Consider the following 24,272-nt stretch of genomic DNA (forward strand, 5'->3'; position numbering starts at 1 on the left):
AACAATTAGGAAAACTATCTTCTCCCAAGTGAACTATGAAAATAGGAAAACCAATTGTTAAAGATTCTAAGTTATGAAATCAAAGTTATCAGTAATACTCACAGGTGGTTCCACATACAGATTTTTCCTTCCCTTCCAGCAGGTCCCACAGGTGAATGGAGGCATGTTCATACTGTTCATTCAACCTTTTAATAGTAAAAAGCTAATTAATAACCTTTCAGTTGTCAACTTAAAACAATATTCAGAAGTTTCTATTATCAAATACCACTATACCTCAAGCTCATGTCCCGTTCAGGGTCTACTAACTTATAGAATTCATCCAACAATGACAATTCCTCTTCGGACAATATTGGCACCCCATTCAAACCTTGTTTCAGGTCAGTTCGCACTTCATCATCTCCCAGTTTGTCCAAAACATACTGTAGCTCAAGTACAGTTTTTAAACGTTTCTGTTCAGCTTCTTCTCTCATAAGCTGCTCCCGACGTGCTGTCTTCTTTATTGTTTTCTGAATCTGCAAAACAATATAAACATATGACACCAAAATGAGTTCTATAAAACTTAGTTCAATCCACTTCAGGTCCAGCTTAAATAAGACATGATTTACTCGATGAGTGAGATGTGACCCCAATACAAAGAAGGGTAATTCCTGACTTACAAATATAGTTTTAAACATAATCTATTTTAAGCAATTATTAAAAATTCTTAACAGCTCTTTCCCTAGAAGGTATTTTAACTACTGAAATGTTACTCATGAAACAATGTGTTTGGGGCCCGTTTCAAAATAATCTAGAGGGCAAAGGGAGAAAGGAAACAAATGCAGATTTATGTGAAATATGACTGACCATGAGATGATAAATATACAAGCTGGGTACAGGTACAAACAGTTTTACTGTATTGTCTTCTTTAGTTAGATATATATGTCTGAAGTTCTTCATCATTAGTATAAAAAGTAAAAATTTTATGAATTTGGAAATTATAGAGAAATTTAAAGGCTTGGGCCAATTAAAAAAGAAACCCAACCACAGAAACAATAAAAATCTTACCCCGATCTAGCTCCTCTATGGACAAACGACCCAAAGTTCTAACTTTAGGTATCTACTAATGACTCACAAGGAAATGCCAAAACACCACAAGTGCCCCTTTGCCCCACATAATCCACTGCCAGTCTCAGACATTCCGTCCTACTTAAAAGAGTGCCTAGTTTGTTTTTATGAATAAGATGATGCTGGTGGAGAAAAACAGATAGAGCTAAGTATGAACGTATTTTTCCCACATTCTTCTTCTCTTCCCTGGAAAGGCTGAAAGTCAAACTCTATTATTTCTCTCCCTCTCTCTCATATCTACTATCAAGTTGAGGACAGAGAAGGCCTGTCTTTCAAGAGCCATGGCAGTGTTTTCCTTTCCACTTGTTCCCCCTTTCTCAAGCCTCACTCGGATGAACCAAGACACAGAAAACCAAAAATGGGGAAGGAGACGTGGGAGGAATGACGAAGGCCACAATAACAAGACAAATCTATAATGGTAATACAGTGTGCAGAATAAATATCTTAGCATTAAATGGCAAGTGATAGCTGCAATAAGCTGAAATGAGGCTACTGCATTTCAGCTTGGGCGAAAGAGTAAGACAGAGTTTCCCTCTTGTTGCCCAGGCTGGAGTCCAATGGTGCGATCTCGGCTCACTGCAACCTCTGCCTCCCAGGTTCAAGTGATTCTCGTGCCTCAGCCTCCCGAGTAGCTGGGATTACAAGCATGTGCCACCATGCCCGGTATTTTTGTATTATTAGTAGAGACATTTAGTAGATACGTTTTTGTATTATTATTAGTTCTCTGTGTTGGTCAAGCTGGTCTTGAACTCCTGACCTCAAGTGATCCACCCGCCTCAGCCTCCCAACCAAAGTGTTGGGATTACAGGTATGAGCCACAGCACCCAGCCACCAAGTGTTCTTTTTTAAAAAATACTTTTAAAAAAATTGAGGCAAGGTCTATGTTCCCGAGGCTGGTCTTGAACTCCTGGCCTCAAACAATCCTCTCACCTCAGCCTCCCAAAATACTAGGATTACCGGTATGAGCCACCATGCCCAACCAGGAAGGTCTTTCCTTTTTTTTTTCCTGTCTCACTCTGCTGCTGAGGAGTGCAGTGTGGCAAGGAGATCTTGTCTCAATGATACCTCCACCTCCCAAGTTCAAGCAGTTCTCCTGCCTCAGCCTCCTGGGATTACAGGTGTGTGCCATTATGCCCAATTTTTGTATTTTTAGTAGAGATGGGGTTTCACTATGTTGGCCAGGCTGGTCTCAAACTCCTGGCCTCAGGTGATTTACCTGCCTTGGCCTCCCAAAGTGCTGGGATTACAGGCACTGGCCACCACATCCTGCCCAGGAAGGTCTTTATAGGTAACTGGAGGCAGGAAACATAGCAAAGGGGCAGGAATGTAAGAGGAAGTTAAGTAAAATAAAGTAAGAAAGAAAGCTATTCTGGATGAAATGAACAGCTCAAGAAGGAAGAAGGTGAAAAGGTAGGCCTGAGCCAGACTAAAGAAGCTCTTGAATGCAAAACAAAGTGTGTTTAATAATTGTGGAAAGTATACCGAAGGATCAAAGATAAATAAAAGCTCTGCTAATGAAGTCAAAGCTCAGAGAAAAGTCCTGAAAATATCAAAGTGTTACAAGAGAAGCAAAAAACGATACAGGTATTTTCATTACACAGTGATAGTAACTTCCAAAATAGATGTTACATTAACTGTATAGCAATCCTGCTTCTATTTCAAAAAAGCAAGAAAAAGAAATTGGGCAGGGTTCATCAAACTAAGTGGAATAAATCCCTACTTTGGTGCTATGGTCTGAATGCATCCCCTAAAATTCAAGTGTTGGAAACTTAATCTTCCCAATGCAATAGTGTTGGGAGGCTGGGCCTTTTGGAAGCTATCTAGAATGAATTAATACTACTATAAAAAGAGCTTGCAGGAGTGTGATCTCTCTCTTGCCCTTAAGCCTTCTACCACCAGGTGAGGACATAGTAATGCAGCAAGATGCTAGTATCTTGATCTTGGACTTTCCAGCATCCAGAAGCGTGAGAAACAAATTTCTGTTCTTTATATACATTATCCAGTCTCAGGCATTCCATTATAGTAACACAAAGTTGACTAAGACACTAGGTACAAAATTAAATTAGTTTTTCTGTCAGGTAAAGATTTTCCTTCCCTAATCAACTGCAATAGGTAATTCTACGATTAAGTACTTGAAGCCAGGCACGTTGGCTCATGCCTGTAATCCCAACACTTTGGGAGGCTGAGGCAGTCGGATCACCTGAGGTCAGGAGTTTGAAACCAGCCTGGCCAACATGGTGAAACCCTGTCCCTACTAAAAATACACAAATTAGACAGGCATGGTGACTGAGGTCTGTAGTCCCAGTTACTCAAGAGGCTGAGGCAGGATAATCAGTTAAAGCTGGGAGGTGGAGGTTGCAGTGAACCGAGATCACACCACTGCACTCCAGCCTGGGCAACAGAGCAAGACTCTGTCTCCAAAAAAAAAAAAAGATTAAGTGCTTGAAATATATTAGTTATGCATCAAATACTGTTCTAAGCACAACCCTATGAGGTAGATAAAATTATTATCACCATATTACAGATTAGAAAATAGAGGTATTGTATGGCCTCCGCCCATCAGCCTAATTTTTCTATCCTATTGGTTCTGTTTCTCTGGAGAATCGTGACTATACAAAAACAGTGAAATTAAGCAACTCATCCATGGTCATACTACTAAGTCACAAAATTAGGATTCAATTAGGCCGTCTCCTTCTAGAATTAGATCTCTTAATCCCTATACTGCATTGTCTCATATAATAAACTGTTTTTTGTTTCAACAAATTAGAGGCAACTTTATACATTCACACATTGCTTAACAACAAGGATACATTCTGAGAAATATGTCAGTAGGGAATTTCATCACTGTGCAAACATGAAGTGTACTTACACAACCTAGAGTATAACCTACTATACACCTAGGCCATATGGTATAGCATATAATAACTTCTAGGCTACAAATGCGTACAGCATGTTACTGTACTGACTACTGCAGGCAATTATAACACAGTAGTATTTATATATCTAAACCTAATAGGTACAGTAATAATACAGTATTATATTCTAATGGGACCACCATCATATATGTGGCCCACAGTTGACTGAAACATCATTATATAGTATATTCCTGTATTTCAATGTTATTAGTCTTCTCCAAAGAAGCTGACATTTACTCAGATGGCTTAATCTTCTGGCCTCGACAAATTATGACTTTGCTTGCATTTAACTTTTGTCCTTATTCCCAAAGGTTTTTGTCACATGAAAAACCCACTATTATATTGGATCGAGTGCTGACATAAGAGCACGTTTGCCATATCCCTTAAGATTGCTAAAGCAGAGAATGATTACCAATTACATAAACAAGCTTCATTTTCTGACAGTTAAATTGTTAGTCATTAGATATAAGGAACATGATAAATAAAAAACATTTATTTATTTATATCTAATGACTAGCTTATTTATATGTATTTGAAAAGCTTAACATTTTAAACCAGTAAGACCTTTAGCATAGCTACTATACATGTTCGTCAAATCTCGAACTCAGTCCTTTTTAAAAATGTTTTAAATTTAATATCTTTTTTAAGAGGTGGGGTTTTGTCTTGTAGCCCAGGCTGAAGTGCAGTGGCTATTCACAAGGACAATCATATGCACTGCAGCCTTGAACTCCTGGCCTCCACCTATCGAGGAGCTAGGGCTACAGGCACATGCCACCGCCCCCCAGCTTCAAACTCAGTATTTTTAAAAGACATCTTTCAGATGTTACACTAAATTTTACAGAATGCAAAGGCATCTTTACAATTGGATACAACTCTCTCACCTTGCAGAGCACTTATCAACAGTAATAGGACCAAAACCCAAAGAAACAACAAAAGTATTTCATAAATATGTATACTTCCTTCTACTTACATCTTGACTTAGTGCCATGAAACTCCTCTGTAATTCTTTTGCAAACTCCAAATTATTTGTGACTTCCTGGTACTTCGAAACAGCATCCTAAAATGACAAAGACAAAACCCAACTTTACTAGAAAGACAAAAAAAAACACTAATTATTTTATTTAAAATAGTGAGTATTAGGCTTAAATAAAAATACAACATCTTTACCAGCTGATCTTGATTAAGCCTTTCCCCTTTGTTCATTCGTTCCTGGTAATCATCAAGCTTACCCTATATTAAAAGAACAAAAAGAATTACATTCCATGTTGAACATCTATACCAGCTTAAGCATGCTTGACAAAACCCACACAATCCTCGAGTTTGTCTCAAATTTTGCCTTAAATAAACTTTTTGGATATACTCCAGTTTAACTACATAAAAAAAAATTTTTTTTTTTTTTTTTTGAGATGCAGTTTCACTCTTGTCACCCAGGCTAGAGTGCAGTGGTGAAATCTCGTCTCAGTGCAACCTCTATCTCCCAGGTTCAAGGTATCCTACTGCCTTAGCCCCAAAAGTAGCTGGGATTAAAGGCACCCACCACCACGCCTGGCTAATTTTTTTGTATTTTTTTGGTAGAGACGGGCTTCAACATGTGGCCATGTTGGTCTTGAACTCCTGACCTCAGGTGATCTACCTGCCTCAGCCTCCGAAAGTGCTGGGATTACAGCGGTGAGCCACCGCGCCCAGCCTAAGTATATAAAACTTTTTAGATATACTCCAGCTATTGCTGAATGACATCAAAGACTGTATTGTAAACCAATGACACAACATTACTCAGTCTTTAGATTAATCAAAAAAGAGTATTAGATGGACTAGACATATGGCTCCTACCCACATGGGTAAAGGGCCACAATTTGGTTATGATCCTGCTTATACTCAAGTGAGCATATCAGACATTTATCAAGTTAAATTTCGGTCTCTCCCTCTCCCCAGAAAAAGAATTCATGTGACTAGGGGATATAAGAGTCTTTGGAAGGCCAAGGCAGGTGGATCACTTGAGATTAGGAGTTTAAGACCTGCCTGGCCAACGTGATAAAACTCCATCTCTACCAAAAAATACAAAAATTATCTGGGTATGATGGTGTTAGCCTATAGTCCCAGCTACTCAGGAGGCTGAGGTGGGAGGATTGCTTGAACCCTGGAGGTGGAGTTTGCAGTCAGCTGAAATAATGCCACTACACTCCAGCCTGGGTGACAGAGTGAGACCCTGTCTCAAAAAAAAAAAAGAAAGAGTATTTTTTTCCTGAATAAACTCACAGGCATATTGTCTTTAATGTACTTCATCCATTTATCTTGAACAAGATAGCTACCATATCACTAGTACACAAGTCACAGCTTTGCTATTAGTTCAAGGGTGAGGACAGAAAACTAACATCTGATCTGGTTTAAGATCATACTTTCTTGCTAAAATGAAAACTTTGTAGGTTTTCCAGGCTACTACTATTAAGTAAGATCCCATAGATATTCAGGTAATGCAAAGAATCATGAACTGTTATTATTGTAAAGGTCAGAGGACAGGGAATGAGGAGAAATCTAAAGTAAGGAGAAAAAAACCCAAAATAATCCCAATAAATTATGAACATACATAGTTCCTTACCCTCTTACAAATAAAATTGTGAAACAAAATACAAAGTTAAATTCTTTTTTTTTTTTTTTGAGACAGAGTCTTACTCTGTCACCCAAGCTGGAGTGAAGTGGCAGGATCTCGGCTCACTGCAGCCTCTGCCTCCTGAGTTCAAGTGATTCTCCTGCCTCAGCCTCCCAAGTAGCTTGGATTACAGGCACCCGCCACCACGTCCAGCTAATTTTTGTATTTTTAGTAGAGACAAGGTTTCACCATGTTGGCCAGGCTGGTCTCAAACTCCTGATCTCAGGTGATCTGCCTGTCTTGGCCTCCCAAAGTGCTGGGATTACAGGTGTGAGCCACTGCGCGCAGCCTGCAAAGTTAAATTCTAATAAAGGGCATTCAAAAACCACAGAAGCCAGTTTAAAAGTAATAGTAATAGGTTGTTTTTTTTTTAGGTCAAATATTTTCTTTATACCAGAAACAAATGTCAACTTGCCTAGCCATTCAACCCCAAATTGAAAAGCCTATCACAATTCTTTAGTAACACTGGAGGTAAATAAAACCAAGATAATCGTTAAGACATTAAAGGCTTTTAAAAGTATCCAATTTTATTCTTAGATGAACTACTTCACAAAAATCTCTAAGTCTCCAAATAAATAGGTATAAAATTTCAGTCTAATGACTTGGGGAAAACAAAAAAAAAGGTTTTTTGCACTGATACAACAGACCTGACCCCAGGTGCAAAAGATGTGTCCAACTATCTCACAATACTCTGAGGATCAACAGATTGTTCATTCTCTTTTTAAAGAGGGAAGACTCACAAGCTTGGGAAGCTAAAAAAAAAAGTTTTTAAATAAAAAGTTTTGTTTTTTTTAAAGGGTAGGGTATTTTCCTTTTAAGAAATAAAAAACTAGGCCAGGTGTGGGGCCTCACGCCTATAATCCCAGCACTTTGGGAGGTTGAGTGGATAACGCAGTCAGGAGTCCGAGACCAGCCTGGTCAACAAGGTGAAACCCTGTCTCTACTGAAAATACAAATATTAGCCGGGTGTGGTGGCCTGTAATCCCAGCTACTAGGAAGGCTGAGGCAGGAGAATCGCACCACTGCACTCCAGGCTGGGAAATAGCAAGACTCCATCTAAAAAACAAAAGAAAAAACTAAACAAGATTTGAATTTATGACTTAGGATATTCCAAAATAAGTATTATAATCACAATCTCTCTATTTAAAAATATACCAACAGAAAATAAGCAAATAGGAGGGCCTAAAGTTCAGTTCTAGTACACAGTTCATTAATACTGAACAAAAGAAAAAACATTATTAACTTATAACTGGCAATTCATTATCTTCCTTTTTCTATAGCATTGTATATTTTTCAAGGAAATTGTTACTAAATCTAGAAATACACCATACATCCCTCATGAGTAGAGTTTATATATCTAGCCAAAATGGATGTAGAATCAAATTCCTAAAAAATGCTTGTATAGAGATGAAAATAAATATAAAAAGATTAAAAAAAAAAGGATAAGAATGGTACCTGAGTGGTAAAATTATAGGTGGAGCTGTTTTCCTTTTGCTTTGTTTTATACGCTTAACTGCTGTGCAGTGAAGTTCGTATAATGAAAACAATTAGAATTCCATGCTATATAAAATTAAGATTGACAGCCTTCAGTACATTGTCAGGACTCTCACCAACAACAATCCTTGATTATGAACCTACACTGTCCTATTATAGGACAAGCTATCCTATATTAGAAAATCTCCAATTTTCTATATAATAGTAAATTCAGAATTCATCCATACCGAGAGCTATGGCAGATTACATTTTCCAAAGATAGCTATAAAATCTGCAGTCTCACATGCTGTTCTACAATGTGACCCTGGCACTACTCAATCAACAACTAGTCCACTTCCCCTGCCATTGTACCTGAGTAAGCTTCAACCAAGAGTACTATACAAATGATGCTGTACAATTTCCAAGGCTGAGTCATAAAAGCAATCCATCTCTGCCTTATTTGCTGGCGACCCAAACACTTGTGTTTGGAGCCTTCAGCCATCATACAAATACAGTAACTCTGAGATTGCCATGTCATAAGGAAGCCATGCCATGAAGAGAGGCCTCACAGCTTCTGATCAGCAATCCCTGTGGTTCTACTCATTTTAGTTCAAGCAGCAAATGAATGAACAAGTCAGTCTTCCCACATGAGGCCCCCAGTGTCATCGAACAGAAACATCAAAACTCCTGTGTGCTTTGTCTGAATCCCTGATAGGCATAATCTTTGTGCATAAGAAAATCATGGTTTTAATCCCTTAAAGTCTGAGATTAATCTGTTACAGACAATAACTGGAACAAGGTTAAAGGGGAAATGAAAAGAAAGGAAAACAGCCAGTATGTGAAACTCAGCTTCATAGTACACATCTTCACAGAACATTATGACAAAAGAAAGTATGCAAAAAGAACTCTGCATAGCCAAAGTAAAGATCTATGCACTACAGTCAGGCATGGTTGCTCACATCTGCAATCCCAGCACTTTGGGAGACCAAGGCAGGAGGATCACTTGAGGCCAGGAGTTAAAGACCAGCCTGGACAACATAGTGAGACTCTGTCTCTATACAAAAAATTTAAAAATTATCCAGGCAAAGAAATTTTTTAACTTAGTGCCTATAGTCCTAACTACCTGGGAGGCTGAGACAGGAGGATCACGAGACCAGGAGTTGGAACTCACAATGAGCATGACTGCACTCTAGCCTGGGTGATAGTGCAATATCTTGTCTTCAAAAAAAAAAAAAACTATGCATTTTATTAAAGCTCAAGTGCCTATTTACTCTGATTTAGTATTACTGTTAACATGTTTCTAGCTTTTCAATTCAAGAACCGAGATTTTTAAAAGGTGGACTGAGTTTACTGTAAGGAAAGAAGTATGTAAATCATAACTGAAATCTTTAACAGAATTTTCAAAGAGCAGACCATAGTTCCTGACTTACCCAATCAAAAAAATATAGTAAATCAAAGGTACAGGGCTGGACGCCATGGCTCACGCCCATAATCCCAATACTTTGGGAGGCCAAGGCAGGTGGATTGCGTGAGGTCAGGAATTCAAGACCACCTTGGCCAACATAACAAAACCTCGTCTCTACTAAAAATATGAAATTAGCCAGGCATGGTGGCGCAAACCTGTAATCCCAGTTACCTGGGAGGCTGAGGCACGAGAATCACTTGAAACTGGGAGGCAAAGGTTGCAGTGAACAGAGATCACCCTTTTGCACTCCAGCCTGGACAACAAGGTGAGACTCTATCTCAAAGTAAAATTTAAAAAAGGTACAGAAACTATAGGTCTTGACCAGGCACAGTGGTTCACGCCTACAATCCTAGCACTTCAAGACACCAACGTGAGCACATCATCTAAGCTCAGGAGTAGGAGTTTAAGCCCAGGCAACATGGCAAATCCCTGTCTCTGCAAAAAATACAAAAATCAGCCAGGCATGGTGGCACGCACCTGCAGTCCCAGGAGGTGCAGGTGGGAGGATCACTGAGCCTGGGGAGGTTGAGGCTGCAATGAATAGTGATTGCACCACCACACTCCAGCCTGGGCGACAGAGTGAGAGACCAAAAAAAACAACAATCCATATAACATTTTTCTAAACACAATTAAAAAAAGAAAGTTTTATCATAGCATTATACATGTTCTTCCATGGCTGTTAACACTTTCTACACTGTTACAAATATCCTATACCCTGTCCTTGCCCAAGCCTTAGGAAAGGAGCATCCTAAGTCTGATCAAAGTTTCTAAGAAATAGCATTCATCTGAGGAAATACCAAAACTAAGAAAACTGCAAGATGACAATAAAAACTTAATTAAAAGACACTAGTTTTTCCCTCACCAGTAAAATATAGTAACTCCTGATCTCCAGGCTATTAAGGTATACAGAAGACTTTATCACCATGGAATCTGAGCTGTTAGGGACTTTGTTTTGCTACTATATACAATCAGACCTCTGCAGAACAGAGACCCTATGTTGGTCTAGGTCAGTGATTCCCAAAACTGTGGGCCCCAAACTAGCAACATCAGCATCAGCTGGCAACTTGTTAGAAACACAAATTCTCAGACACTGCCCCAGACCTACTGAATCAGAAACTCAGTGAGGGTTGGGGGAACCCAGCAAATTGTTGTTTACCCAGTCTTCTGAGTGATTCTGATGTATAAGTTTGAGAAACACTCATCTCATTCAAATATACTGTAATTGCCTTGTCATAGCCCAGCAGAACCTGGAAATAAATTATTCTACATCAAACACATGACATGATTAGTGACCTTAAAAACCATTATATGGTAGCTTTAATTTGGAGATAAGTTGTTTACAGTTTTCAACAGAAAACTTCTTGAATTGTGATTGGGTTTCTAGACCAGCTTATCAATCTATTTAACTTAGTAACTATTTCATAAAGAGAAGACCCATTTATGATCAGTTATCATCTTTGAAAAGAAATAGTGAGAGAGAAAAAAAACGGTTATCATCTTCCATTTATAAGTAGTACTTTTGTTCGATCTTGCATTCTTAGCTGACACCTCAGAAGTTTAACTAAGTGATAAATGTCAAAATGTGTATTATAAACAGAAAGTCTCTTAGGACAATCAACTGGTCTAATTTTCTACTTTTCGAAATGAAAGGAGCTATTACTATAGCTATAAAGATTACGATAGCTTGCAGTCTTAGCTCATTCCTAAGTGGTCTTCCATGATAAGGAAAAGAATATGGTATCTATATTTCTCCAAATACAATTTGCCTTATTTTTGAAAGCATAGACTACTCAAGAGAAAAATAATGCCGTCTTAAGTGGCTTTATTCCTATTGTCACTTCCTAGTCAAATGGTTTACATTAAGTCCAACTAGAAAATTTGTCCACTGGTGTTAAAATTTACAGCATGAACTACATGAATCAGCATGAACTACATGAATACACAAGGAATGGCTTGTCACATTGACAGATCCAATATTATACCAAGAACAGAGTGGTAAAGATAGGAGTAATAAAGGGCTCCAGACAGACACAGTTTTACTCTTTCCTAGGCTGGAACATGGCTAACACACAGTAGTGGTAACGATAAATTGGTCAACTGCTCATGAAACACATTAAATAAATGTTAAGCATTTTGCCTGGAGAATAAAACCATTTTCCTAGCATAAAATGTATCTTCAGGCCGGGTGCAATGGCTCACACCTGTAATCCCAACACTTTGGGAGGCCGAGGCAGACGGATCACCTGAGGTCAGGAGTTTGAGACCAGTCTGACCAACATGGAGAAAACCCATCTTTATTAAAAATACAAAATTAGCCTGGCGTGGTGGCATATGCCTGCAATCCTAGCTACTCAAGAGGCTGAGGCAGGAGAATCGCTTGAACTCAGGAGGCAGAAGTTGAGGTGAGCCGAGATTGCACCATTGCACTCCGGTCTGGGCAACAAGAGCGAAACTCTGTCTCAAAAAAAAAAAAAAAAAGTATCTTCCATCAAAAGCCTACAACCCTAAAATGTTGATAACACAAACCTGCCCTCTTAGATCCTTTCTATCTTGAAATTAAATTTAGAGTTTCTTTTCAGCTACTGAGTATCCTAAGTATATTTTAAAAATCCATTGATAGCACATATGTGAGCAACATAAAAATCAGGCCATTTCCCAGATTACCCAGAGTCTTCAAGGGGGAATCATGGGATAGAGAGGTGTGACCATACCTCTCTATCCCAGTAGTAGATGTCAGAGTCACGTGGTACTGGGAAATAATTATCCCAACAAGTGCTACTCAGTCTCACTCTATTTCCTGTTTCTTTATTGCTTTTAATAGTTGACAGTATTTACTATTTAACAGACATTCAAATTTAAACTAAAAGGTAGCTAACCCTATCAGGGAGGCACTATTATCAATCATATTTCACCTAACTGTAAACTGAAAGACACAGTTAAATAACTTACCTAAGGTCTTAAATCCCAGAAAAATCATTTGTGCCTTAACAACCCCCCCACTTAGAATGTCATTCTGGGGTTTCCAGCTGTTGTTACATTCCAGTTCTGCCTCTGCTTGGTGCTGTTTTCCTCCTTTCCTTTCTCCAATCAGATTATTATGTTGCTGAATTGCAGTACATCTAGATCTTCCATTCTTCCCAAAGCGTTTTTCATCACCACCAAAGTTATTTTCTTGAAATGGATTTTTTTAAATTAAGTTCAGTACAGTGCCATTAGGGTGCCAGAAGAGGGATATCCAAGATAGATGTCCTCCTGAGCTTTGCTTCTTTATTGTTATAGCCAACCAATGCCATAAATAAAAAATTTAAGAAAAAATTTTTAATTATGCAATTAAAAATAAATAGCAAGAGATGATAAACTCCAAAAAAAAAACCCCCCAAATTCTTCAACTAGACAATTATAAATAGAAGAGAGATTAGAAGGAAACAACATGTGAAAAAAACTAATTTGGCTATCCAGGAGAGCTACGTAACTCCTATTCTCAAATAAGGAGATCTCTACACCGGGAGGGAATACTTAAAAATGAAGCCCAAAATAATAAAGTAGTTTGGAGCACCTAGCCATACTTTATGTATCTAGGCCAAATAAATCACTTCTAGAGTACTGTACAAACTTTTGCAAAGACAAAAGATTTATTTTCCTCTCAACTTTCCATAATCTTTAACAGTTTTTCTAGGTATTATTTCAAGTCCCCAACCCCCACATTCTGTTCTTCAATTAGACAATTAGCAGTTTCGACTTTGCCCACAGTAATAGGCAGCTGTCTCCTATTTGCCCTCTACAAATTCAACCAAGTATTGTTAGCTAGTGAAATCCCCAAGAGACAGAAAAGATAGTAAGCAAAAGTTTCCTCAATTTTTAAAAGGAGAACACATACTACAATCCATAGCTGATCCATAGCAGCTATCTTCAAATGCTGAAAGCATGCTCATGCAGCAGGAGTCTTTGTTGTTCCAGAAAACAAAGAGTATTAAACAGTGGTGCTAAGGATATATTGTTTTTTTTTTTTTCTTTTTTGAGACAAAGTCTGGCTCTGTCACCCAGGCTGGAGTGTAGTGGCGCAATCTCAGCTCATTGCAGCGTCTGCCTCCTGAGTTCTAGCAATTCTCCTGCCTCAGCCTCCCTGTAACTGAGATTACAGGCATGCACTACTACGCCCAGCTAATTTTTTTATTTTTATTTTTTTAAATTATTTACTTATTGAGACAGAGTTTCGCTCTTGTTGCCCAAGCTGGAGTACAATGGCGCAATCTCAGCTCACTGCAACCTCTGCCTCCCAGGCTGAAGCCATTCTCCTGCCTCAGCCTTCCGAGTAGCTGGGATTACAGACGCACACCACCACGCACGGCTAATTTTTTGTATTTTTAGTACAAATGGGGTTTCACCATGTTAGCCAGGTTGGTCTCGAACTCTTGAACTCAGGTGATCCGCCTGCCTCAGCCTCCCAGTGCTAGGATTACAGACATGACCCACCATGCCTGGCCGGTAAGGAAATACTTCTAACACCAAGAACTTAAAAGAGTGGCACACCACTGAAACAAACTTTCATTGAGAAATGGGCATTCTACGTAGAAGACTGGTTAAAGTAGAAGTTGAATGAACACCTGTCAGGAACACTGGATTTCTGAACTCTAAGAATGGTGTAAGAATGCTAAATTAGGCCAGGTGCGGTGGCTCACGCCTGTAATCCCAGCACTTTGGGAGGCCAAGGCAGGTGGATCACCTAAGGTCAGGAGTTTGAGACCAGACTGGCCAATATGGTGAAACCCGGTCTCTACTAAAAACACAAAAAATTAGGCAGGGGCAGTGGCAGGAGCCTGTAACACCAGCTACTTGGGAGGCTAAGGCAGGAGAATTGCTTGAATCCAGGAGGCGGAGGTTGCAGTGAACAGATTGTGCCACTGCACTCCAGCCTGGGTAACAAGAGCAAAACTCCATCTCAAAAATATAAAAATAAAAAAAAAAGAATGCTAAATTAGATGTTACCTAAGGTTCCATTGTAAGATAATTTTTTAAGCAGGTTAAGTATTCAGGAGTTTAGTTTGACAAGCCTTTTGTCCAATTTTTTTTAAAAAAGATAAAAGCCAATCCTGTAAAAACTCTTATTCCTTGTCCAAGACTATAATTACGCAGGTAAGTCTGAGTGAATGGAAGCAGCTGACTCTAGTAGGAAAAAGAAAAAGAAATGTTAACAAGTTCCAGCATCACCTACTTTTGACTATATTCTTAAGAAGTCTAAAGCTTGTGGATTTGAAAAGCAAATTATCATAAATAATCTTACAGAGCATCTTTTGAAATATTAGTTGCTTTAAGCAAGCTATTCCCTAGCATAAATCTGGAAAACTTATTTATATTAATACATTCCTTGGGAGTTCAATGTAAAAAGACTACATCCCCACCATCACTGTTTAATACTTTTTCATTTTTCTAAAACAGCATAGACTCCTGCTATATGAGCAAGTTTTCAGCATCTGAAGATAGCTGCTATGGATCATCTATAGATTGCGGTGTGTTCTTTCTACCCCTCTTTTAAAAACTGAGGAAATTTTTGCTTACTATACTATCTTTCCTGTCCACAACGTAACAAGAAGTTCAATGTAACTCAAAAGTGTAGGCCAAAAGGGTTTTTTAATGACTAAAGTATATTTCAGTTATTTCTACGTTTTTCTAACAGTACTGAGGTGGGCCAGGCACAGTGGGTCATGCCTGTGATCCTAATACTTTGGGAGGCTGAGGCAGGAGGATCACTTGAGACTAAGAGTTCAAGGTTGCAGTGAACTATGACTGCCCTACTGAACTCCAGCCTGGATGACAGTGAGACCTTGTCTCTAAAAAATTAAAATTAAAATATCTTTACAACAGTATTGAGGAGAATGCAATGAAATTTCTAATAATGTACAACGGTTCTAATAGTAAGAATTATCTGTGTCCTCCTCAGACCATTCACATATCTTGCTTATGCTACTCAGCTTTTTTTGAGACAGTGTCTCATTCTGTCACCTAGGCTGAAGTACAGTGATGTGATCTCGGCTCACTGTGATGTCCGTCTTCCAATTCAAGCAATTCTCCTGTCTCAGCCTCCGGAGTAGCTGGGGCTACAGTTGTAGGTCACCACATCCAGCTAATTTTTTGTATTTTTAGTAGAGGCTAGGTTTTACCATGTTGGCCACACTGGTCTCAAACTCCTGACCTCAGGTGATCCACCAGCCTTGGCCTCCCAAAGTGCTGGGATTACACACGTGAGCCATTGTGCCAGACCTGCTACCCAGTTTTTTTTTTTTTTTTTTTGGAAAAAGAGTGTTCTGCTTGCCTACTCATCAACTCTACCTACCTGAAAAAAATTAAAAATCTCTTCAGGAAAAAAAATCCATTTCAATAAAAAACACCACAAGTAAATAGCTCTGTACAAAAAGCATTTCTTCCATAACTCCATGGATTAATCCATTTTAACAGGGTTGTTAATGAAGCTACAGATATTTCTATGTAATGATCTGGCCAAACTAGCAAGCACTTATTCAGCATATACCACGTGCAAGGAGGCACAGCGGAGTGATGTTAATAGTCTCTGCCCTCAACAAGCTTATTACCAATTTAGAAAAACGTGTTAAGGTTAACAACACAAGGCAATATAAAAATGTCAAGAAGTATACGGACAATAGGTAACAGGAGAAGTTGAAAGAAACAAACTACTTTAGCTGAGCATGGTCAAGAAACACACCTTCCCCTTCCCTCAGGAAGTTTGAATTTTGAACTCTACCCAGTGAAGTATCTTTCACCCATGTTTTTATACTCATAGTCTACCTAACAAAAGCACTGTAGTAGAGCTAGTGAAAGAAATAAATAAATGAGCTGAAATCAAGCAATTTACAGTATCAACTTTGGCTGAATTTCTCTTCTGCTACTCCTCTCACTTTTCTATATTATATACACACATAACATTCATTTCCCCCAGAAAAAGGAACCAATTACCAAAAAATACCTAGAAGCTTGAAATACAATAATTTGGATGAAAAAATTGTCACACTTCTTATTTATCTCTACTGGTAATGCTTATCCCAGATTTTTCTGGTCTACAACCTATCAAGCTTGAGTAGAGACTGACAAATATACATTTGGGGCTAAACATAAATTTTAAAGTTTAAACTTTAATAAAAGTTTATTTCATTATAATATGGATGTCCCAGTGATATCTGACACACTCAGAACCCCATTACCTGGACAATACAAACACAGATTAACAATGAGAAATTAATAAAGGTCTAATAATAAATACATGGAAAACATTTTTCTTTTGCATTCAGTTTTTTTTTTTTTAAATAGAGAAACTTGGCCAGGTACGGTGGCTCACACGTGTAATCCCAGCACTTTGGGAGGCTGAGGCGGGTGGATCACCTGAGGTCAGGAGTTCGAGATCAGCCTGACCAACATGGAGAAACCCCATCTCTACTAAAAATACAAAATTAGCCAGGCATGGTGGTGCATGTCTGTAATCCCAGCTACTCCTGAGGCTGAGGCAGGAGAATCATTTGAACCCGGAGGCAGAGGTTGTGGTGAGTCGGAGGCTGCGGTAAGCCGAGACTGTGCCACTGCACTCCAGCTGGGCAACAAGAACAAAACTCCATTTCAAAAAAAATAAAATAAGACAAACTCTAAAGATTTGAAGCAAAAGGCTTTACTTGGTTCTAAATAATTAAACACGAAAATTACACTTATGCTGTAGAACATTACAAATTCTAATTACTCCCATAAAACATACAAGAGGCCGGGTGTGGTGGTTCATGCCTGTAATCCCAGCACTTTGGAAGGCTGAGACAGGAAGAGTTCGAGACCACCCTGGTCAACATGGCAAAACCCCATCTTTACTAAAAATACAAAAATTAGCTGGGTGTGGTGGCATGCACCTGTAATCCCAGCTACTCAGGAGGCTGAAGCACAAGAATCGCTTGAACCTGGAAGGCAGAGGTTGCAGTGAGCTGAGGTTGCACCACTGCACTACAGCCTTGAGCGACAGAGCAAGATTCCATCTCAAAAAAGAAACAATTAAAAGAAACTTTGGAAATCACCCATTCCAACCTAAGTCATTCTGTCAATTTTGTGTTCTATAAAATGAATTGGACTAAATTCTAAGGTAGTTTAAGCTCTAAAAAAAACTCTTAAGCCAGACGCGGTAGAACACATCTGTAATCCTAACACTTTGGGAGGCTGAGGCAGGTGAATCACCCGAGGTCAGGCATTCGAGATCAGCCTGGCCAACACGGTGAAATCCCATCTCTACTAAAAATACAAAATTAGCCAGGTGTGGTGGTGGGCGCCTGTAATCCCAGGTACTCAGGAGGCTGAGGCAGGAGAATATGCTTGAACCTGGGAGGGGGAGGTTGCAGTGAGCCAAGGTCACGCCATTGCACTCCCGCCTGGGCAACAAGAGCGAAACGCTGTCTCAAAAATAATAATAATAAATAAAAATTAAAAATCTGTCTAAGGCCATACCACCCTGAACGCGCCTGATCTCGTCTGATCTCGGAAGCTAAGCAGGGTTGGGCCTGGTTAGTACTTGGATGGGAGACCACCTGGGAATACCAATGCTGTAGGCTTTTAAAAAAAAAAAAAAATTAAAATCTCTTAAATTTTATAACAGTATAAGATTACAGCTATGACAAAGCTGCTGTAAATTTAACATTTTGCAAAAAGTAAAAGTATTGAAAAAATTAATGCTTTCACTAAAGAAAAGTATTCGTTTTTCTAGAAGATGAAATAGTACTAGTCTTCATCTAGCCCTAAATGTAAACTAAGAAATTAATTACATAAAATTCTGGTGAATTGTATGCTTAATTTGTAAGTGACACAAAATGTATTCTCATTCAAACATCTGCCACATGGGTAGCATCCTAGAGTAAACTAATTTGATCAGGTTAAAACAGTACGTTCTCAATGTAATACTTAGGCTTCTACTCTCATCCCAGAAAAATGTACCCATTATCACTTGGGGGAATTCACAGCTTTGCCTTTTTAAATACTTCCCAGTGCTACACATACAAACACACACACTCAAGCAGAGGGACACAAATTAAGCATTACAGCTTTTTCTGTGACAAGGTGAATGCAAAATAATCTTACCCTCTGCATTGCAGAATAGTTCTTGCAAACCCACGGAGAAGCAAACACATCAAGAAAACTTAAATGTCAAAGAAGGCTTCAGGTAACAGCCTCAAGGAAAGATTTTACTACAAAATAGTTAAGAAAGTTTTTATTTTAAAACACTGAACACATAAGTGCTGTACAACAGCTGCAATGAAAATTCTAAGCACAGACACACTGCGATGCTCTAGAAAGAAATGTCACCCTCACAACAGCATTCTTTTCAAAGAATAATACTAACTGCAAAGATGAAGTGCAGAAAGCCTTCAGGAAGAAGTATAAAAAATACTACACTCTGGCTGTAAGTTCTGGTCACATATTGGTTAAAAAGCTGTTGGGCTATTTTGCATTTTACAAAAGTGAACATTGGTTAAACTTTCACCCATCAAAGTCACTAGAATCTAAACCTATTATATTCACAAATAATATAGCAAATTTAAATGTCATCTATTGAAACATCCTTTATTCTACATTACAACTGATTACATCTAACAGTATCAAATGAGCTCTCTCTTCAGTTAAAATTAAGACTTGGTTTTAGAATATCTTGCATAGCCTAGGGCCCAGTTCCGCACCAATGAACTGATAAAGAAAACTGGGCAGTTAATCACTGAACTCAATATTAACCTGTACTTTAATCAGTAAGATTTGTAAATGGAATTTTATTCTTATTCTTGATCCTCTTTAGAGCTGTATTTCTTTTCTTTTCTTTTCTTTTTTTTTTTTTTTTGGCTAAACACTCATGTACTCCTTATAAGCCCAAATTTCAAAATCCACCAAGTCTTTTAGTTGCATTACATAATAGGATCATATTTCATCAATGTTAAGCATGCATTCTCATTGAGCAGATGCTTGACTCTCCTTTAATGGCTCAAATTATTAGAAAATAACTTTGTTTCTTAAAGTACAATAAAATGATTTCAACTCTGTTTTAATGTAAGCAATACTACATATCCATAGCCATTTTTGCCAGGATACTTGCTTTTAAAATCCATAAAAAACGCATTTTGGTCCAGAAGGCTCCAATAAGAATAGGTCAAGATTGAAATATAGCTCAATACAAGTTGCTAGGTGGACTGAAGTCAAAACAAATCCAATTGTAAATAGTATCTTATTTTACTCCAAAAGGGTTTCTAAAGAGGAATTCAAAACTGATTTGTAAAGCAATCCTGTTTTGGTGCATTAGAAATGCGCACTCATATTTAAAATCTAACCACAGTTAAGTCTTCTCACAAATAAATCATCTAGATATAAAAAGATTTTAAACTGAAAACCAGATGTGCTTAAATTTAGGGAAAAACCAAATGCCCTGAGTTTTTCAAAAAGCAAAATACATAGTTTTAATTGCAATTAAGTCAACATCAATACTGCCAACTTATCTACTTAACAAGTAGGTAGTTCAGTCTGTGGTTTATGGAAAAGTCTCACTTAACTGTAACTTGACCTTTTTGCTGCTATCTAGCACTTAAAACACTGAGAAGATAAAAAAAATAGTTACTTCTTGCAGTTTGTTAAATCTCCATTATTAACACGGCCATCTTTCAGTATGCATTAGCCTAGTTAATAATCTACGTAATAATTACATTACTTTCTCCTTTATAACTTTGAGGGGATGCTGGGCACCATGGCCCACACCTGCAATCACAGCACTTTGGGAGGCCAAGGCGGGTGAATCACTTGAGATCAGGAGTTCAAGATCAGCCTGGCCAACATGGTGAAACCCTGTTTCTACTAACAATACAGAAAATTAGCCTGGTGTGGTGGTGCACATTTGTAATCACAGCTACTTAGGAGGCTGAGGAGGGAGGATCCCCTGAACCCTAGAGGCGAAGGTTGCAGGGAGCCAAGATCATCCCACCACACTCCAGGCTAGACAACAGAGTGAGACTCATCTCTAAAAATAAATAAAATAACTTGAGGACAAGGTATGACAAAGTATAGTAATACACACACACCCCTATACACATTTAATGACCTGTCATGGTTCAAGTCCTCAGGAGGGGCTTATAAACTAGATTTCTATTTTTTTCAGACATACTTGAACACTAGAATCTGACAGCCACCTCACAGCTAGATTGGCTGCCAATCAGCACCTAACTTTATATTACCTTCTTTGAAGAGTTCTCTTTCAGTTATTAATGTGTCTACACTTTAAATCCTCACTAATCATTAATGTTCATAATTAATACCTTATTAATGTTCATAATCATTAATATTTATGTCCAGATTACTATACCAGAACAAAACATTTCCAAGAAATTCTGAAGAATCAAAAATTCAAGCATCAGCTAGATCAGCAAGCTTGCTTACTGCATTAAAATTTTAAAAAGATACCCAAGATAGTCTCAATTTCAACAGGGTAGCAAAAACTAAATCACGTGTCAGACTCAGAAGATACTGGCCTTGGGCATGCTTATTCTATTCAACATTTGAATGTAGCTACCTTAAATTTAAAATACTTTTGTTACTTTGATAGAATTATTATTCCAATTACCTATAATAAACACACTTGTTTATCAAAATAAAGGATTAGCAAAAAAAAAAAAAAGAAAGAAAAAAGAAAAAGAAAAGAAATCCGAAGATTAGAGCATCTCTCAATTTCACATAAAGTCCATGAAATTCAAGTAAAATTCCCAACCTTCAATACTGAAGATGAGACAGGGAAATATCAAAGCTAAATGTTTTAAAACTCTCTCAAAATGTAAAATAAATCAGTAAATAAGCAATTAAAATTAGTAAGACCTAAACATCAACAGTTTTCTTCAACTTATTTCCCACAGCCCAAATTTTAGCCAGTTACTGTATCAGCACCTCAAGTAACACTATTAGGTGGCTGGCTACATAAACACTGCAAAATGATTTCCTGGAAATTCAAGATGTTATAAATGTTTTCCTAGAGGCAGACAAGCAGGAGTTATCAAAAGAAAGTTACATTTTACTTTATAAGGTAAAATTCAAGTTAACATGATAGTCACAGACGTAATTACCTCGTTTTTACAAACGACTAATTTTTCTCCTTCCACCTCTAATATTACTCATTTTAATTATTCACTCTACCCAGACCTTTTCTCTACACACAGAGACATGCCCCTCTAAACAGTTTACACTGTCCTGCGATAAAAACATAAAACAAAAGGCTGATTTGCAAATGAAGATATACCTCAATAGGGTGATCTAGAAGGACTAAATACTGAATCCAAAATATCGTGGGTGTGGCTCGAATTTTTTTTGGAGGGGGACTAGGGAGGCTAGTCGGGGCGGCTGCCTGGTCTCTGCCCTCCCCCTCTGCTTTCGCTTTGTGCTCACAATGCAGCTCCTGTAAAGCGCTTCCCTCTCCCCGCAGCCGCCGCCATGTTAGACGCTCTCTCCATGTGCCCCTAGTCCCAGCTATCCTCTCCAGTCTCCCCAGGACCCAGCCCCCAACGAATCTCAATCGTGGCAGTCCCCCGCCCCTTCAGAGTTCCCTAGGAACAAAAAGTCGCTGCAGAAAATCGTCTCGCGATTGAGCTGACCGTGAGGCTCGTAGGGGAACCCAGACAACTGAAACAAAGAGAGAAACGTAGGGGAACCCATCGCATGGGGGCGGGGGTAGCAAATCGAAGACCCATTCAAAATGGGCCTGCTGAAAAGGCAGTTCTAGCTTAAGATTCTAAATACACTTCTCTCCCACGGAATAAGAGGGGGCACTCGACAGGCCCCCGAGTGCACTGACTCCAAGGCTACAGAACGCAGGCCGCCCCAACTCCACGAGGCGGTCGGTTGAGCCCGGAGCCCTCCGAGCAGGTACCTCTTCATTTTGGACCCTCGTCAGAGAAATCGGGCCTCGGAGACGAGAAAGGCACCATACAGTGAAGTCCTGACGACAGGCCCCCACCCTCACAGGTCCCACTCCCAAAGGCCAAAAAGCCAGACCCACAGCGGAAGAGTAATAAAGAGGCCCGGGGGACAGTGCCGGGTCCCAATCTGGTGACAACTGCCTCCTCCAGGAGCCCGTTTTCTGGACACGAAACGAAACTCCAGTTGACCGTGGAGACGGGGCGTGGGGGCCAAGGGTGGAAGGAGGAGAGGACATAGTAACGCTCCCGAGACGGAAAGAAGCAAGGGCTCCAGCGCCCAGGGTCGGAGGGGGCGCAAAGCCCCGCCGCAGCCACCCCTCCCTTCCCCACCAACTCCCAGCACCTTTTTCTTCTCCAGGTTCCGAAGTTTCTTGTCGATCACCCCGAGGATCTGCTTCATGGCCTCGGTCTGAACAGCGCCGGTGCCGGTTGCAGGGTGCTGAGAAGCCGGCGCGGCGGCCCCAGCTCCCGCGGCCGCCTCACTCCCGGAGGAACCCGACGGCGGTGGCGGTCCGGACGACTTGCTGCCGCTCCCGCTGTGGCTGGTGGCCGAGGGCATCTTCAGACCGCGAGAGGAGAGAAGAAAAAGCGGGAGGAAGGACAAGAGCGGCGAGTCAGAAGACGGACGGGGCGAGACGCGGGACAAAACGCGCAGAGGGCGGGAGCCTACGCGAGCGGGTGGGGGAAGGGGCGGCGCGCGCCTCGAGGGCAGGAAGAGTGCGCGGGCGCGCGCGCGACCTGCCAGCGGGGCGCCCCGGCCGGGCCTCGCACCGCCCCCCGACCCGCCCCTCCCCCGCGGAGCCGCCGACTCGGCCTACCCGTCCCGGGGCTCCGAGGCTCGCGCCGGGGGCAGGGCCTCGCCGCGCCGGCCGTCAACGGTCAGTGCAACGGTCCCCACCGGGGAGGGCCAGCGCTCTCCGGCTTCCGAGGAAGGGAAGGAAGAGAGAGGCCAGGGCTCGGGGGCAGAAAAGAGCATGGGAAATGACCGGGGTAGGGTGGGGGGACTTGGGGGCAAGCCCCTCGGAAGCTCCTGCCGGTCCGGAGGTAAAGGACACTCGGGCGGAGCGGCCCTCTTCCCCTGCAGCTACTCGGTTCCCGGTGGCGCTCACCGTGCGCGCGTGGAGGCCGCTGGAGATCCCGAGTGGGCAGCTGTAGGGCAAAGGTGGCAGTGCCTTCCGGGCAGTGTCGCGTGCTCCGTGGGCGCAGGCCGCTTCGCCCAGTCCCCGCTGCACGGAGAGCCGCTCCTAGTGAGGCGAGAACCGGGAGCGGGAGGGACCGGGAGGGACTTAGCCAGCCAGCAGCCCTCTGGGGCGCGGGGGGCGGGAGAAGCGGAGAGCGAGGGCCTTCGCGGCTGCTCGGGCTGCCCGGCGCGAACGCCTGCCTGGAAGAGGCAGCCCGCTTGCCTCCTTGCTGTCCCCCGGCCCCTGCGCTGGGGGGCGTCCACTAGACGCAGGTGGGGACGACCCTGGCGAGGCCAAAGGAACGGCGGTTGAGTTTTGAGCGCAATCGAAGCTAGGGTCCTTCAGGCGAAATCGCTTGACGCCCAAACGGGGACAATGGGTGTCAAGCAGCTGGCTCTGGAGCTGGCGACTACCCTGTAAAGAGCCCTTATTTGGTGGGGGGTGGGGGTTGGGGGGCAAAGGTTTCTGCCAGTAAGGGGTGCGTGGGGTGGGTGGTGCAATTCTAGCTTCTAGAAT

At 40.7% G+C, this 24,272-nt stretch overlaps 1 protein-coding gene and 1 pseudogene across 2 annotated transcripts in view; one reads left to right on the forward strand and one right to left on the reverse strand.

Moving 5' to 3' along the window:
• Nucleotides 1-23,826, reverse strand: part of CAPRIN1 (cell cycle associated protein 1) — a 50,169-nt gene extending 26,343 nt beyond the window's left edge. Inside the window, exons 1-6 of one of the 2 annotated variants that reach the window (XM_012452319.3) lie at nucleotides 23,685-23,826; nucleotides 22,919-23,134; nucleotides 5,187-5,249; nucleotides 4,990-5,076; nucleotides 274-512; nucleotides 103-185 (exon numbers count right to left, since the gene is read on the reverse strand). In XM_012452319.3, the coding sequence (XP_012307742.1) occupies nucleotides 103-185; nucleotides 274-512; nucleotides 4,990-5,076; nucleotides 5,187-5,249; nucleotides 22,919-23,134 (688 nt within the window). In that variant the 5' untranslated portion in view covers nucleotides 23,685-23,826. Of the gene's footprint in view, nucleotides 1-102; nucleotides 186-273; nucleotides 513-4,989; nucleotides 5,077-5,186; nucleotides 5,250-12,553; nucleotides 12,768-22,918; nucleotides 23,135-23,684 lie in introns of those variants that run through there. The other variant, XM_012452320.3, reaches the window with a different exon arrangement.
• LOC135270367 (5S ribosomal RNA) lies at nucleotides 18,078-18,195 on the forward strand (annotated as a pseudogene).
• Nucleotides 23,827-24,272: the final 446 nt, after the last annotated feature.

Source organism: Aotus nancymaae, unplaced genomic scaffold (genome assembly GCF_030222135.1).
Source record: "Aotus nancymaae isolate 86718 unplaced genomic scaffold, 86718_ANA_hifiasm-v0.15.2.pri h1tg000059l, whole genome shotgun sequence".
NCBI lineage: Eukaryota > Metazoa > Chordata > Mammalia > Primates > Aotidae > Aotus > Aotus nancymaae.